This window comes from Anabrus simplex, chromosome 4 (genome assembly GCF_040414725.1).
Source record: "Anabrus simplex isolate iqAnaSimp1 chromosome 4, ASM4041472v1, whole genome shotgun sequence".
Taxonomy (NCBI): domain Eukaryota; kingdom Metazoa; phylum Arthropoda; class Insecta; order Orthoptera; family Tettigoniidae; genus Anabrus; species Anabrus simplex.
Window position 1 is genome coordinate 321772469 of NC_090268.1, and position 18394 is coordinate 321790862.

At 35.0% G+C, this 18394-nt stretch overlaps 1 protein-coding gene across 3 annotated transcripts in view; it reads left to right on the plus strand.

The window, feature by feature from the left end:
• The window catches only part of LOC136871943 (protein bric-a-brac 2), a 305261-nt gene that overhangs the window by 240996 nt on the left and 45871 nt on the right, over positions 1-18394 (plus strand). For all 3 annotated transcript variants that reach the window (XM_067145688.2, XM_067145689.2, XM_067145687.2), the window contains exon 5: positions 17292-17351. In XM_067145688.2, the coding sequence (XP_067001789.1) occupies positions 17292-17351 (60 nt within the window). The remainder of the gene's footprint in view (positions 1-17291; positions 17352-18394) is intronic.

Here is an 18394-nt window from a genome sequence, read left to right on the forward strand (position 1 = left end):
GTTCGTGTTCGGAGTTTCGGTTTTTGGGTTTGGTATGGATGGTTGTTTAAGTGCTTCTAACTTCTTATTTAGTGTATTCTGTTTTTTGGTGGCTAAGTTCCTGATTTTTTCTGTCGTGATCTGCTGAAAATTATCCCAGTAGCTATGTGGTAACTCGTTAGATGCCTTTAAATGTATTCGGTATAGTTCGTTGTTAAGATGTTGTTTTTTACGGTATAAAAACTTAATTTCTTCTTTCAGCCAGATTTTGTTTGTTCTTTTTTGCGTATTTTGAGTTTGTTTAGTGTGTCTGTGTTTATTGTTATATTTTCTCAGGAATTTAGGTGTTAAGTCATTTTTTAGACATTCCTTCAGAAAAACAATGCTCTTAATCGCATTCGTTAGTTTGATCTTTAAGTTTCGAAATCTATGTGCGCTCCATTTTGCCTGGTTGGCTACGATATCGTAATCTATAATCTTCATTTCCGTATTGACAATTGCACAATTAAAAATAGGAGAGGATTTCCACCAATCAATACTTATTTATTGTACACATTAAACTACAGGACCGGTTTCGACCTCATATTCAAGGTCATCTTCAGCTGAACCATATATACATATTAATATAATGAAGCTTTGATTAAGATTGTGGTGTTGAAGGAATGCCATATGATGATGATGTACATTTAGTTACATACAAATGGGGCACGTCTTAGCGTGAGCTGGCGTATATGTCATTCTGTGCAATATTGCAACTGTATGTCTAAAATGTTGAAGGTCTTAAAACTAGTGTATAAAACACGTCTTTTCCTAAACTAACTTATATATATGTGCAAGATAAAAACAATACATAAAAACACTTCATGTACATGAACATTCGTTCTTGCTTGGTGGTCAATACATCGACTAACTTCCGTATTTAAGTCTTATTCACAGTTGTACACTTCAGCTGCTATTCATAGAGTTTGTAAAATTGCATGGATAAAAGTTTTGTCTTCCTGTGCGTATGTGAGATAAAACACTTTCAATTTAAAAAGGGTGCCAAATGTATGGATGAAATTCAAGTAAAATATGTTCAGCTCTGCTGTGTGTGTTGCCCTTTTGTAAGAACCAGTTCATGTTTACTTATTGGCGTCCGTAAATCTGGGTGACATTGGTTTCAAAGTAGTGGCTCCTTTCCCATTTGTAGCTGTGCAATGATGTTATGTTTATCTGTGGAAGATAAGATTGAGTTATAAATGATATTGTGCGGAGGAATGTCTAAGGGTTATGTGTGTGAATTGGAATATGTACTTACTGTTGTTGGTGTAGCTGAGTTGTGTTTGACATGCGAGCTTGTAATGTACTACTTCGTGTTCTTCTTGGGCTTATGCTAGCTGCTGTGAGGGGAAGGAAAGGAGGGGTAGGGAGAGTTGTTGTTGTAGGGGTAGGGATGGAGCTGGGTGTGTTGTTTGGTGTTTTTCTGTTGCTTGTTGCATTGTGTTTATCGATTAACTTAAGGTAAGGGTTTTTTAAGGCGGGGATAACTGTATTGAAGATGATGTTAGTTTTTTCTGTGATTTCATTTATGTTGTAATTTGGATTGGTGTACTGATCCAAAGTGATGTAGAATTCTTCTGTTATGTTGAGCAGGGGGCCTTTGGGGTTTATGTTTAGGATTTGCATATCGTTATCGATGTTTGTGAAACTGTGTTTATAGTCTGCGACATGTTGTCCTATTGAGGAAAAATGATTGTGTTTCACTGCATTTATGTGTTCGTTATATCGGGTTAGGAAGTTTCTACCGGTACGTCCGATATAGCTGGTCTCGCAGTTATTACATTTGATGCGGTATACCCCTGAGTGGTTGTATTTGTTGTTGCTGTTGATTGTCCTGATATTGTGTATGATGTTGGTACTATTGTGTGTAGTTCTGAATGCTATTCTTAGGTTATGTTTTTTAAAAATGTTAGTTATGGGGTATATGTGTACATTGTTGAAAGTGAATAGTGCATAGTCTTTCTTGGGTTCGTTTACTTTTGTTAGTTTGGTTTTGGGTTGGGATTTTATTTTGTGAATGATTTTGTTAACCATGTCTTTCTTGAATCCATTGTTTTTAGCTATGTCATGAATTAATTGTAATTCTTTGTTTAGATCTTCTTTTGTTAACGGTATATTGAATGCTCTGTGTATCATGCTATAGTAGGCTGCTCTTTTGTGTATGTTGGGGTGAACGGAATCCATTTTAATTGTATTTGAGGTATGCGTGGGTTTTCTGTATATTCTGTAAGAAAGGTGGTCATCATGTCTAGTAGTCGTTATGTCCAGGTAGTTCAGTTTGTGATTGTTTTCGGATTCCATGGTAAATTTTATATGGGTATCTATTGCATTAAGTTTATCTAATATATCAGTTTCATTTGTGGACCTATTGTCGAGGATAATAAAGATATCATCAACAAATCTACACCAAAAAAATATATGGTCTATTTTGTTGATGAATGTGTGCTCTAAATAGTCTATGTAAATTTCGGCAATTATACCAGAAGCGGGAGATCCCATTGGTAAACCCTGTTGCTGATAGATAGTATCATGGAATTTAAAGTAGTTGTTACTAATGGCAAAATTAAGTAGTTTAATGAACTCTTCTATTTCCAAAGTGCTTAGATTGCTATGACTTTTTAGGTTAGATTCAATGATTTCTATTGTTCGTTTTGTGGGAATATTTGGGTACATGTTTATTATGTCAAATGATGCGAGTTTGTGATATGGTTCAATCTTTAATCCTTTTGTCCTATTACAAAATTCTATTGAGTTCCGTACTGTTTTATTAGCTAAGAATACGTAGTGCTTTTTGAGAAATCGTTGAATAAATTGCGAAAGTTTATAGGTTGGGCTTGCTCTGTAGTTAATAATGGGTCTCATTGGAATATGTTCTTTGTGTATTTTGGGATAAGCTTTAGCAGTAGGTATTTGAGGATTCATTGCTATAAGTTTAGAGGATTCTACTTCTGTTAAAAGAAAGTGTGTATTTTTTAATAGGGTTTTGAGGTTCCTTTGTATGTTATTGGTCGGGTCTTTACGTTTGATGAGGAAAGTGTTATCTTGAAAACATTCTTTGGTTTTCAATATGTATTGGTCTTTGTCGATAATAACTGTGGTATTGCCCTTATCGGCTTTCGTTATTAGTAGATTATTCTGTTTTATCTTGTCTTTGAGTTTGTTTATGTGTACTTTGTTGGTTGATTTATTATTTTGGGAGTTACTGTGAATTTTGTCAATATATTGTGGGAGCCTTTTTTTAATATCATATCTGACTTCGTCTCGTAGCTCATGTGGGATTTTCTGTATGGCGTTTTCTATTTCGGTGATAGTAGTTGTAATGTTCTGGAAAGTTGATGTGTTACCCCAATTGTGCTTGGGTCCCTTGCTCAAGATAACCGTTTCCATTTCGTTAAAAGACGTATTTGTGAGATTTTTTACGGGTGGGTGGAATTTGTGTTCAGTGATTTCATTGGAAAAGGTGGCAGAGTTCGTGTTCGGAGTTTCGGTTTTTGGGTTTGGTATGGATGGTTGTTTAAGTGCTTCTAACTTCTTATTTAGTGTATTCTGTTTTTTGGTGGCTAAGTTCCTGATTTTTTCTGTCGTGATCTGCTGAAAATTATCCCAATAGCTATGTGGTAACTCGTTAGATGCCTTTAAATGTATTCGGTATAGTTCGTTGTTAAGATGTTGTTTTTTACGGTATAAAAACTTAATTTCTTCTTTCAGCCAGATTTTGTTTGTTCTTTTTTGCGTATTTTGAGTTTGTTTAGTGTGTCTGTGTTTATTGTTATATTTTCTCAGGAATTTAGGTGTTAAGTCATTTTTTAGACATTCCTTCAGAAAAACAATGCTCTTAATCGCATTCGTTAGTTTGATCTTTAAGTTTCGAAATCTATGTGCGCTCCATTTTGCCTGGTTGGCTACGATATCGTAATCTATAATCTTCATTTCCGTATTGACAATTGCACAATTAAAAATAGGAGAGGATTTCCACCAATCAATACTTATTTATTGTACACATTAAACTACAGGACCGGTTTCGACCTCATATTCAAGGTCATCTTCAGCTGAACCATATATACATATTAATATAATGAAGCTTTGATTAAGATTGTGGTGTTGAAGGAATGCCATATGATGATGATGTACATTTAGTTACATACAAATGGGGCACGTCTTAGCGTGAGCTGGCGTATATGTCATTCTGTGCAATATTGCAACTGTATGTCTAAAATGTTGAAGGTCTTAAAACTAGTGTATAAAACACGTCTTTTCCTAAACTAACTTATATATATGTGCAAGATAAAAACAATACATAAAAACACTTCATGTACATGAACATTCGTTCTTGCTTGGTGGTCAATACATCGACTAACTTCCGTATTTAAGTCTTATTCACAGTTGTACACTTCAGCTGCTATTCATAGAGTTTGTAAAATTGCATGGATAAAAGTTTTGTCTTCCTGTGCGTATGTGAGATAAAACACTTTCAATTTAAAAAGGGTGCCAAATGTATGGATGAAATTCAAGTAAAATATGTTCAGCTCTGCTGTGTGTGTTGCCCTTTTGTAAGAACCAGTTCATGTTTACTTATTGGCGTCCGTAAATCTGGGTGACATTGGTTTCAAAGTAGTGGCTCCTTTCCCATTTGTAGCTGTGCAATGATGTTATGTTTATCTGTGGAAGATAAGATTGAGTTATAAATGATATTGTGCGGAGGAATGTCTAAGGGTTATGTGTGTGAATTGGAATATGTACTTACTGTTGTTGGTGTAGCTGAGTTGTGTTTGACATGCGAGCTTGTAATGTACTACTTCGTGTTCTTCTTGGGCTTATGCTAGCTGCTGTGAGGGGAAGGAAAGGAGGGGTAGGGAGAGTTGTTGTTGTAGGGGTAGGGATGGAGCTGGGTGTGTTGTTTGGTGTTTTTCTGTTGCTTGTTGCATTGTGTTTATCGATTAACTTAAGGTAAGGGTTTTTTAAGGCGGGGATAACTGTATTGAAGATGATGTTAGTTTTTTCTGTGATTTCATTTATGTTGTAATTTGGATTGGTGTACTGATCCAAAGTGATGTAGAATTCTTCTGTTATGTTGAGCAGGGGGCCTTTGGGGTTTATGTTTAGGATTTGCATATCGTTATCGATGTTTGTGAAACTGTGTTTATAGTCTGCGACATGTTGTCCTATTGAGGAAAAATGATTGTGTTTCACTGCATTTATGTGTTCGTTATATCGGGTTAGGAAGTTTCTACCGGTACGTCCGATATAGCTGGTCTCGCAGTTATTACATTTGATGCGGTATACCCCTGAGTGGTTGTATTTGTTGTTGCTGTTGATTGTCCTGATATTGTGTATGATGTTGGTACTATTGTGTGTAGTTCTGAATGCTATTCTTAGGTTATGTTTTTTAAAAATGTTAGTTATGGGGTATATGTGTACATTGTTGAAAGTGAATAGTGCATAGTCTTTCTTGGGTTCGTTTACTTTTGTTAGTTTGGTTTTGGGTTGGGATTTTATTTTGTGAATGATTTTGTTAACCATGTCTTTCTTGAATCCATTGTTTTTAGCTATGTCATGAATTAATTGTAATTCTTTGTTTAGATCTTCTTTTGTTAACGGTATATTGAATGCTCTGTGTATCATGCTATAGTAGGCTGCTCTTTTGTGTATGTTGGGGTGAACGGAATCCATTTTAATTGTATTTGAGGTATGCGTGGGTTTTCTGTATATTCTGTAAGAAAGGTGGTCATCATGTCTAGTAGTCGTTATGTCCAGGTAGTTCAGTTTGTGATTGTTTTCGGATTCCATGGTAAATTTTATATGGGTATCTATTGCATTAAGTTTATCTAATATATCAGTTTCATTTGTGGACCTATTGTCGAGGATAATAAAGATATCATCAACAAATCTACACCAAAAAAATATATGGTCTATTTTGTTGATGAATGTGTGCTCTAAATAGTCTATGTAAATTTCGGCAATTATACCAGAAGCGGGAGATCCCATTGGTAAACCCTGTTGCTGATAGATAGTATCATGGAATTTAAAGTAGTTGTTACTAATGGCAAAATTAAGTAGTTTAATGAACTCTTCTATTTCCAAAGTGCTTAGATTGCTATGACTTTTTAGGTTAGATTCAATGATTTCTATTGTTCGTTTTGTGGGAATATTTGTTTTCAAGATATGTTTTCAAGATAACACTTTCCTCATCAAACGTAAAGACCCGACCAATAACATACAAAGGAACCTCAAAACCCTATTAAAAAATACACACTTTCTTTTAACAGAAGTAGAATCCTCTAAACTTATAGCAATGAATCCTCAAATACCTACTGCTAAAGCTTATCCCAAAATACACAAAGAACATATTCCAATGAGACCCATTATTAACTACAGAGCAAGCCCAACCTATAAACTTTCGCAATTTATTCAACGATTTCTCAAAAAGCACTACGTATTCTTAGCTAATAAAACAGTACGGAACTCAATAGAATTTTGTAATAGGACAAAAGGATTAAAGATTGAACCATATCACAAACTCGCATCATTTGACATAATAAACATGTACCCAAATATTCCCACAAAACGAACAATAGAAATCATTGAATCTAACCTAAAAAGTCATAGCAATCTAAGCACTTTGGAAATAGAAGAGTTCATTAAACTACTTAATTTTGCCATTAGTAACAACTACTTTAAATTCCATGATACTATCTATCAGCAACAGGGTTTACCAATGGGATCTCCCGCTTCTGGTATAATTGCCGAAATTTACATAGACTATTTAGAGCACACATTCATCAACAAAATAGACCATATATTTTTTTGGTGTAGATTTGTTGATGATATCTTTATTATCCTCGACAATAGGTCCACAAATGAAACTGATATATTAGATAAACTTAATGCAATAGATACCCATATAAAATTTACCATGGAATCCGAAAACAATCACAAACTGAACTACCTGGACATAACGACTACTAGACATGATGACCACCTTTCTTACAGAATATACAGAAAACCCACGCATACCTCAAATACAATTAAAATGGATTCCGTTCACCCCAACATACACAAAAGAGCAGCCTACTATAGCATGATACACAGAGCATTCAATATACCGTTAACAAAAGAAGATCTAAACAAAGAATTACAATTAATTCATGACATAGCTAAAAACAATGGATTCAAGAAAGACATGGTTAACAAAATCATTCACAAAATAAAATCCCAACCCAAAACCAAACTAACAAAAGTAAACGAACCCAAGAAAGACTATGCACTATTCACTTTCAACAATGTACACATATACCCCATAACTAACATTTTTAAAAAACATAACCTAAGAATAGCATTCAGAACTACACACAATAGTACCAACATCATACACAATATCAGGACAATCAACAGCAACAACAAATACAACCACTCAGGGGTATACCGCATCAAATGTAATAACTGCGAGACCAGCTATATCGGACGTACCGGTAGAAACTTCCTAACCCGATATAACGAACACATAAATGCAGTGAAACACAATCATTTTTCCTCAATAGGACAACATGTCGCAGACTATAAACACAGTTTCACAAACATCGATAACGATATGCAAATCCTAAACATAAACCCCAAAGGCCCCCTGCTCAACATAACAGAAGAATTCTACATCACTTTGGATCAGTACACCAATCCAAATTACAACATAAATGAAATCACAGAAAAAACTAACATCATCTTCAATACAGTTATCCCCGCCTTAAAAAACCCTTACCTTAAGTTAATCGATAAACACAATGCAACAAGCAACAGAAAAACACCAAACAACACACCCAGCTCCATCCCTACCCCTACAACAACAACTCTCCCTACCCCTCCTTTCCTTCCCCTCACAGCAGCTAGCATAAGCCCAAGAAGAACACGAAGTAGTACATTACAAGCTCGCATGTCAAACACAACTCAGCTACACCAACAACAGTAAGTACATATTCCAATTCACACACATAACCCTTAGACATTCCTCCGCACAATATCATTTATAACTCAATCTTATCTTCCACAGATAAACATAACATCATTGCACAGCTACAAATGGGAAAGGAGCCACTACTTTGAAACCAATGTCACCCAGATTTACGGACGCCAATAAGTAAACATGAACTGGTTCTTACAAAAGGGCAACACACACAGCAGAGCTGAACATATTTTACTTGAATTTCATCCATACATTTGGCACCCTTTTTAAATTGAAAGTGTTTTATCTCACATACGCACAGGAAGACAAAACTTTTATCCATGCAATTTTACAAACTCTATGAATAGCAGCTGAAGTGTACAACTGTGAATAAGACTTAAATACGGAAGTTAGTCGATGTATTGACCACCAAGCAAGAACGAATGTTCATGTACATGAAGTGTTTTTATGTATTGTTTTTATCTTGCACATATATATAAGTTAGTTTAGGAAAAGACGTGTTTTATACACTAGTTTTAAGACCTTCAACATTTTAGACATACAGTTGCAATATTGCACAGAATGACATATACGCCAGCTCACGCTAAGACGTGCCCCATTTGTATGTAACTAAATGTACATCATCATCATATGGCATTCCTTCAACACCACAATCTTAATCAAAGCTTCATTATATTAATATGTATATATGGTTCAGCTGAAGATGACCTTGAATATGAGGTCGAAACCGGTCCTGTAGTTTAATGTGTACAATAAATAAGTATTGATTGGTGGAAATCCTCTCCTATTTTTAATTGTGCAATTGTCAATACGGAAATGAAGATTATAGATTACGATATCGTAGCCAACCAGGCAAAATGGAGCGCACATAGATTTCGAAACTTAAAGATCAAACTAACGAATGCGATTAAGAGCATTGTTTTTCTGAAGGAATGTCTAAAAAATGACTTAACACCTAAATTCCTGAGAAAATATAACAATAAACACAGACACACTAAACAAACTCAAAATACGCAAAAAAGAACAAACAAAATCTGGCTGAAAGAAGAAATTAAGTTTTTATACCGTAAAAAACAACATCTTAACAACGAACTATACCGAATACATTTAAAGGCATCTAACGAGTTACCACATAGCTATTGGGATAATTTTCAGCAGATCACGACAGAAAAAATCAGGAACTTAGCCACCAAAAAACAGAATACACTAAATAAGAAGTTAGAAGCACTTAAACAACCATCCATACCAAACCCAAAAACCGAAACTCCGAACACGAACTCTGCCACCTTTTCCAATGAAATCACTGAACACAAATTCCACCCACCCGTAAAAAATCTCACAAATACGTCTTTTAACGAAATGGAAACGGTTATCTTGAGCAAGGGACCCAAGCACAATTGGGGTAACACATCAACTTTCCAGAACATTACAACTACTATCACCGAAATAGAAAACGCCATACAGAAAATCCCACATGAGCTACGAGACGAAGTCAGATATGATATTAAAAAAAGGCTCCCACAATATATTGACAAAATTCACAGTAACTCCCAAAATAATAAATCAACCAACAAAGTACACATAAACAAACTCAAAGACAAGATAAAACAGAATAATCTACTAATAACGAAAGCCGATAAGGGCAATACCACAGTTATTATCGACAAAGACCAATACATATTGAAAACCAAAGAATGTTTTCAAGATAACACTTTCCTCATCAAACGTAAAGACCCGACCAATAACATACAAAGGAACCTCAAAACCCTATTAAAAAATACACACTTTCTTTTAACAGAAGTAGAATCCTCTAAACTTATAGCAATGAATCCTCAAATACCTACTGCTAAAGCTTATCCCAAAATACACAAAGAACATATTCCAATGAGACCCATTATTAACTACAGAGCAAGCCCAACCTATAAACTTTCGCAATTTATTCAACGATTTCTCAAAAAGCACTACGTATTCTTAGCTAATAAAACAGTACGGAACTCAATAGAATTTTGTAATAGGACAAAAGGATTAAAGATTGAACCATATCACAAACTCGCATCATTTGACATAATAAACATGTACCCAAATATTCCCACAAAACGAACAATAGAAATCATTGAATCTAACCTAAAAAGTCATAGCAATCTAAGCACTTTGGAAATAGAAGAGTTCATTAAACTACTTAATTTTGCCATTAGTAACAACTACTTTAAATTCCATGATACTATCTATCAGCAACAGGGTTTACCAATGGGATCTCCCGCTTCTGGTATAATTGCCGAAATTTACATAGACTATTTAGAGCACACATTCATCAACAAAATAGACCATATATTTTTTTGGTGTAGATTTGTTGATGATATCTTTATTATCCTCGACAATAGGTCCACAAATGAAACTGATATATTAGATAAACTTAATGCAATAGATACCCATATAAAATTTACCATGGAATCCGAAAACAATCACAAACTGAACTACCTGGACATAACGACTACTAGACATGATGACCACCTTTCTTACAGAATATACAGAAAACCCACGCATACCTCAAATACAATTAAAATGGATTCCGTTCACCCCAACATACACAAAAGAGCAGCCTACTATAGCATGATACACAGAGCATTCAATATACCGTTAACAAAAGAAGATCTAAACAAAGAATTACAATTAATTCATGACATAGCTAAAAACAATGGATTCAAGAAAGACATGGTTAACAAAATCATTCACAAAATAAAATCCCAACCCAAAACCAAACTAACAAAAGTAAACGAACCCAAGAAAGACTATGCACTATTCACTTTCAACAATGTACACATATACCCCATAACTAACATTTTTAAAAAACATAACCTAAGAATAGCATTCAGAACTACACACAATAGTACCAACATCATACACAATATCAGGACAATCAACAGCAACAACAAATACAACCACTCAGGGGTATACCGCATCAAATGTAATAACTGCGAGACCAGCTATATCGGACGTACCGGTAGAAACTTCCTAACCCGATATAACGAACACATAAATGCAGTGAAACACAATCATTTTTCCTCAATAGGACAACATGTCGCAGACTATAAACACAGTTTCACAAACATCGATAACGATATGCAAATCCTAAACATAAACCCCAAAGGCCCCCTGCTCAACATAACAGAAGAATTCTACATCACTTTGGATCAGTACACCAATCCAAATTACAACATAAATGAAATCACAGAAAAAACTAACATCATCTTCAATACAGTTATCCCCGCCTTAAAAAACCCTTACCTTAAGTTAATCGATAAACACAATGCAACAAGCAACAGAAAAACACCAAACAACACACCCAGCTCCATCCCTACCCCTACAACAACAACTCTCCCTACCCCTCCTTTCCTTCCCCTCACAGCAGCTAGCATAAGCCCAAGAAGAACACGAAGTAGTACATTACAAGCTCGCATGTCAAACACAACTCAGCTACACCAACAACAGTAAGTACATATTCCAATTCACACACATAACCCTTAGACATTCCTCCGCACAATATCATTTATAACTCAATCTTATCTTCCACAGATAAACATAACATCATTGCACAGCTACAAATGGGAAAGGAGCCACTACTTTGAAACCAATGTCACCCAGATTTACGGACGCCAATAAGTAAACATGAACTGGTTCTTACAAAAGGGCAACACACACAGCAGAGCTGAACATATTTTACTTGAATTTCATCCATACATTTGGCACCCTTTTTAAATTGAAAGTGTTTTATCTCACATACGCACAGGAAGACAAAACTTTTATCCATGCAATTTTACAAACTCTATGAATAGCAGCTGAAGTGTACAACTGTGAATAAGACTTAAATACGGAAGTTAGTCGATGTATTGACCACCAAGCAAGAACGAATGTTCATGTACATGAAGTGTTTTTATGTATTGTTTTTATCTTGCACATATATATAAGTTAGTTTAGGAAAAGACGTGTTTTATACACTAGTTTTAAGACCTTCAACATTTTAGACATACAGTTGCAATATTGCACAGAATGACATATACGCCAGCTCACGCTAAGACGTGCCCCATTTGTATGTAACTAAATGTACATCATCATCATATGGCATTCCTTCAACACCACAATCTTAATCAAAGCTTCATTATATTAATATGTATATATGGTTCAGCTGAAGATGACCTTGAATATGAGGTCGAAACCGGTCCTGTAGTTTAATGTGTACAATAAATAAGTATTGATTGGTGGAAATCCTCTCCTATTTTTAATTGTGCAATTGTCAATACGGAAATGAAGATTATAGATTACGATATCGTAGCCAACCAGGCAAAATGGAGCGCACATAGATTTCGAAACTTAAAGATCAAACTAACGAATGCGATTAAGAGCATTGTTTTTCTGAAGGAATGTCTAAAAAATGACTTAACACCTAAATTCCTGAGAAAATATAACAATAAACACAGACACACTAAACAAACTCAAAATACGCAAAAAAGAACAAACAAAATCTGGCTGAAAGAAGAAATTAAGTTTTTATACCGTAAAAAACAACATCTTAACAACGAACTATACCGAATACATTTAAAGGCATCTAACGAGTTACCACATAGCTATTGGGATAATTTTCAGCAGATCACGACAGAAAAAATCAGGAACTTAGCCACCAAAAAACAGAATACACTAAATAAGAAGTTAGAAGCACTTAAACAACCATCCATACCAAACCCAAAAACCGAAACTCCGAACACGAACTCTGCCACCTTTTCCAATGAAATCACTGAACACAAATTCCACCCACCCGTAAAAAATCTCACAAATACGTCTTTTAACGAAATGGAAACGGTTATCTTGAGCAAGGGACCCAAGCACAATTGGGGTAACACATCAACTTTCCAGAACATTACAACTACTATCACCGAAATAGAAAACGCCATACAGAAAATCCCACATGAGCTACGAGACGAAGTCAGATATGATATTAAAAAAGGCTCCCACAATATATTGACAAAATTCACAGTAACTCCCAAAATAATAAATCAACCAACAAAGTACACATAAACAAACTCAAAGACAAGATAAAACAGAATAATCTACTAATAACGAAAGCCGATAAGGGCAATACCACAGTTATTATCGACAAAGACCAATACATATTGAAAACCAAAGAATGTTTTCAAGATAACACTTTCCTCATCAAACGTAAAGACCCGACCAATAACATACAAAGGAACCTCAAAACCCTATTAAAAAATACACACTTTCTTTTAACAGAAGTAGAATCCTCTAAACTTATAGCAATGAATCCTCAAATACCTACTGCTAAAGCTTATCCCAAAATACACAAAGAACATATTCCAATGAGACCCATTATTAACTACAGAGCAAGCCCAACCTATAAACTTTCGCAATTTATTCAACGATTTCTCAAAAAGCACTACGTATTCTTAGCTAATAAAACAGTACGGAACTCAATAGAATTTTGTAATAGGACAAAAGGATTAAAGATTGAACCATATCACAAACTCGCATCATTTGACATAATAAACATGTACCCAAATATTCCCACAAAACGAACAATAGAAATCATTGAATCTAACCTAAAAAGTCATAGCAATCTAAGCACTTTGGAAATAGAAGAGTTCATTAAACTACTTAATTTTGCCATTAGTAACAACTACTTTAAATTCCATGATACTATCTATCAGCAACAGGGTTTACCAATGGGATCTCCCGCTTCTGGTATAATTGCCGAAATTTACATAGACTATTTAGAGCACACATTCATCAACAAAATAGACCATATATTTTTTTGGTGTAGATTTGTTGATGATATCTTTATTATCCTCGACAATAGGTCCACAAATGAAACTGATATATTAGATAAACTTAATGCAATAGATACCCATATAAAATTTACCATGGAATCCGAAAACAATCACAAACTGAACTACCTGGACATAACGACTACTAGACATGATGACCACCTTTCTTACAGAATATACAGAAAACCCACGCATACCTCAAATACAATTAAAATGGATTCCGTTCACCCCAACATACACAAAAGAGCAGCCTACTATAGCATGATACACAGAGCATTCAATATACCGTTAACAAAAGAAGATCTAAACAAAGAATTACAATTAATTCATGACATAGCTAAAAACAATGGATTCAAGAAAGACATGGTTAACAAAATCATTCACAAAATAAAATCCCAACCCAAAACCAAACTAACAAAAGTAAACGAACCCAAGAAAGACTATGCACTATTCACTTTCAACAATGTACACATATACCCCATAACTAACATTTTTAAAAAACATAACCTAAGAATAGCATTCAGAACTACACACAATAGTACCAACATCATACACAATATCAGGACAATCAACAGCAACAACAAATACAACCACTCAGGGGTATACCGCATCAAATGTAATAACTGCGAGACCAGCTATATCGGACGTACCGGTAGAAACTTCCTAACCCGATATAACGAACACATAAATGCAGTGAAACACAATCATTTTTCCTCAATAGGACAACATGTCGCAGACTATAAACACAGTTTCACAAACATCGATAACGATATGCAAATCCTAAACATAAACCCCAAAGGCCCCCTGCTCAACATAACAGAAGAATTCTACATCACTTTGGATCAGTACACCAATCCAAATTACAACATAAATGAAATCACAGAAAAAACTAACATCATCTTCAATACAGTTATCCCCGCCTTAAAAAACCCTTACCTTAAGTTAATCGATAAACACAATGCAACAAGCAACAGAAAAACACCAAACAACACACCCAGCTCCATCCCTACCCCTACAACAACAACTCTCCCTACCCCTCCTTTCCTTCCCCTCACAGCAGCTAGCATAAGCCCAAGAAGAACACGAAGTAGTACATTACAAGCTCGCATGTCAAACACAACTCAGCTACACCAACAACAGTAAGTACATATTCCAATTCACACACATAACCCTTAGACATTCCTCCGCACAATATCATTTATAACTCAATCTTATCTTCCACAGATAAACATAACATCATTGCACAGCTACAAATGGGAAAGGAGCCACTACTTTGAAACCAATGTCACCCAGATTTACGGACGCCAATAAGTAAACATGAACTGGTTCTTACAAAAGGGCAACACACACAGCAGAGCTGAACATATTTTACTTGAATTTCATCCATACATTTGGCACCCTTTTTAAATTGAAAGTGTTTTATCTCACATACGCACAGGAAGACAAAACTTTTATCCATGCAATTTTACAAACTCTATGAATAGCAGCTGAAGTGTACAACTGTGAATAAGACTTAAATACGGAAGTTAGTCGATGTATTGACCACCAAGCAAGAACGAATGTTCATGTACATGAAGTGTTTTTATGTATTGTTTTTATCTTGCACATATATATAAGTTAGTTTAGGAAAAGACGTGTTTTATACACTAGTTTTAAGACCTTCAACATTTTAGACATACAGTTGCAATATTGCACAGAATGACATATACGCCAGCTCACGCTAAGACGTGCCCCATTTGTATGTAACTAAATGTACATCATCATCATATGGCATTCCTTCAACACCACAATCTTAATCAAAGCTTCATTATATTAATATGTATATATGGTTCAGCTGAAGATGACCTTGAATATGAGGTCGAAACCGGTCCTGTAGTTTAATGTGTACAATAAATAAGTATTGATTGGTGGAAATCCTCTCCTATTTTTAACTCCCTTTTAGTTGTCGCCTCATACGGCAGACATGGAATACCGTTGATGTTATTCTATCATCCCACCCTCAGAGGGATGTAAGATTACTTAAAATGTGATGCAAATGTGTGTTATGTAGCTTATGTTAAAGCATCTTTATTATTTATTATTTTATTTTATTTTAGTGCCCATTTTTGTCGTTATAAATACCTATTTTAGTTATTTTACTGCCTAAATATTAAGTGCTCATTTGTTTGCCTATTTCAGCAAAATTAAATGCCTGAACTTCCAGGCTCTAATGATAACCCTAGCATGGAAGGATTAAGGGGATATTTTAATTAAAGCCCTTTGACATTACTAGTAGTCATGCTTTCGCCTGAGGATGCATAACAAAGGATTAGCAACACATTCAGAATAGAAACATTTCATTTATAGCCCAAAATACTATCGTATTTTCCAAAGAATATTTTATTCTATGTGTATGATGATGTAATGTATCCGTAATATTAACTTGTTTTGGTGCAGTGGTGAAATATGAGGTTATGTTTCCTGTTTGTTAACTGATATTTTTTCATTCAGTGTGAATGAAAATTGTCTATGAAATGTAAATTATATCATTCAGTGTTGATTTGGTGGTGGTTGTTGTTTCAAGGGGCTAACCTCTAGATCATCAGCCCAATATTGATATCCAGTACTTAGTGATGATATAATCTGTATTAATACTAGCATTTTCTGATGAACGTAAGTTTGAGAACCACTGACTTAGAGCAGTGTTGATGGGTTTTTTATTTTATGGAATGAGGCCGAGAGAGAAACACTGTTTTGTTGTTCGGTGTATAGGGTTGCCTGTTGGTATTTGTAAAGTAGAGTAGAATTGAAGCTGGCTGTGAAATATTTTGTTCTGCATAATTTTCTTTGGAGATTTTACACACAGGTTGTGATTTGTTATAGATGCGCTTTTTTAGTCAAAATTGTCTATGATGTAGTTTAATTAAATATGAGTAAAGTTATTACACTCACATTAAGGACAAGCACTTTCCTTGAAATAGCACAGATCGTATAACTCATTTTAAAATAATTTTGCAGCCTAACTGAATTTTTTAATGTGCTGTAGTTCTGTCAGAATATTTCATCTCTGAAGAAAATATTGCAGATTGCTATTTGCTAATTGAAGAGTTCATTGTACAATATACTGTAATCAGGCCATGTTACTGCTGTTGAGCTGTTAGAGTATTTGTATGTTGCATAAAACTGCCATCAAAGTAGAATATGTTGTTTTTTTGTAAAATGGCAATAATGTTATGAGACTAGTGAGTGGAACTGTTGTATTTGTACATCTGATGTAGAATATTTAATGGAAGTATATATTGGTATATAAATATATTGGTGACTTATTTTAGTGTAATAATCTTCTGTTTTTAATATGCAATAAAGAAATATAATGTGATAGTGTTTTGTATTTTATATTAGTACTATTTAATATATTAGTAGAAAATAATTTGAGATAAACCCAAAAAATTTCCTTTAGATATTTTATTTTATTTTGATTTGGTTTTTATTTATTTTCTATACAGGAATTTCAAAAGCTGAGGTTGCAGGATTTCATGCAGATCCAAATTATGACCCAACACAAGGTAAGAGACTCTTCGATTGAGTTGTTTCTCTCAGATTCATACATATTTAAAAAAATATACATTCAGACACACACATCATTGCCAGTGATTATTATCCATTGTACTGAATTAGTCTGCTCAAGAAAGATGTTTATGTAAGTAAATGAGAGTAAAGCTTTACTGAATCCCGTGCATTGATATAACTAAACACATATTGGCCTCAACTTCAAGAAATATCCAATGGCCCAAGGCATGTGGCCTCCAGAGGGGCCCTGATGCAGGTTTTTTCAGATGACACCAATGGGTGACGTGCATGTCTATTAGGATGGGGCCATCCTAGGATAAAATCTAATGTTGAAGATGGCCCAAACACCCTTTCCTCGAGCCATACAATTAACCAGTGAAGGTTAAAATCCCCAACTTAGCTGAGAATTAAACTCAGGACGTCTTGCCCAAAGGCTAGCATGATAATCAGTTAGTGTTCTAAAGAACTAGCACTGACCACGATCTACCATCTTCAGAATTTTCCAAGGTGCTGTTGCTCTATGGACTACAATCTAACCTATTGACATTTACATGCATTTTTAACACTAACATTATGATGAAAAATTGAAATGTACAAAAGGTGTGTCATTCCCCGAGGCGATAATTTGTATGACAATACAGATTGCAGATAAGTTTGAAGACAACACCTGTGCATCAGGAGGCTCGTGCTTGACCATGTGGGTTGAAGATGGTAAATTCAGCTAGCTTCCTAGTGGTAAACTTTTTTTTTTTTTTTTTTTTGCTATTTGCTTTACGTCGCACCGACACAGATAGGTCTTATGGCGACAATAGGACAGGAAGGGGCTAGGAGTGGGAAGGAAGTGGCCGTGACCTTAATTAAGGTACAGCCCCAGGATTTGCCTGGTGTGAAAATGGGAAACCACGGAAAACCATTTTCAGGGCTGCCGACAGTGGGGTTCGAACCTACTATCTCCCGAATACTGGATACTGGCCGCACTTAAGCGACTGCAGCTATCGAGCTCGGTAGTGGTAAACTTACTTTGTACCATATCCCTTCC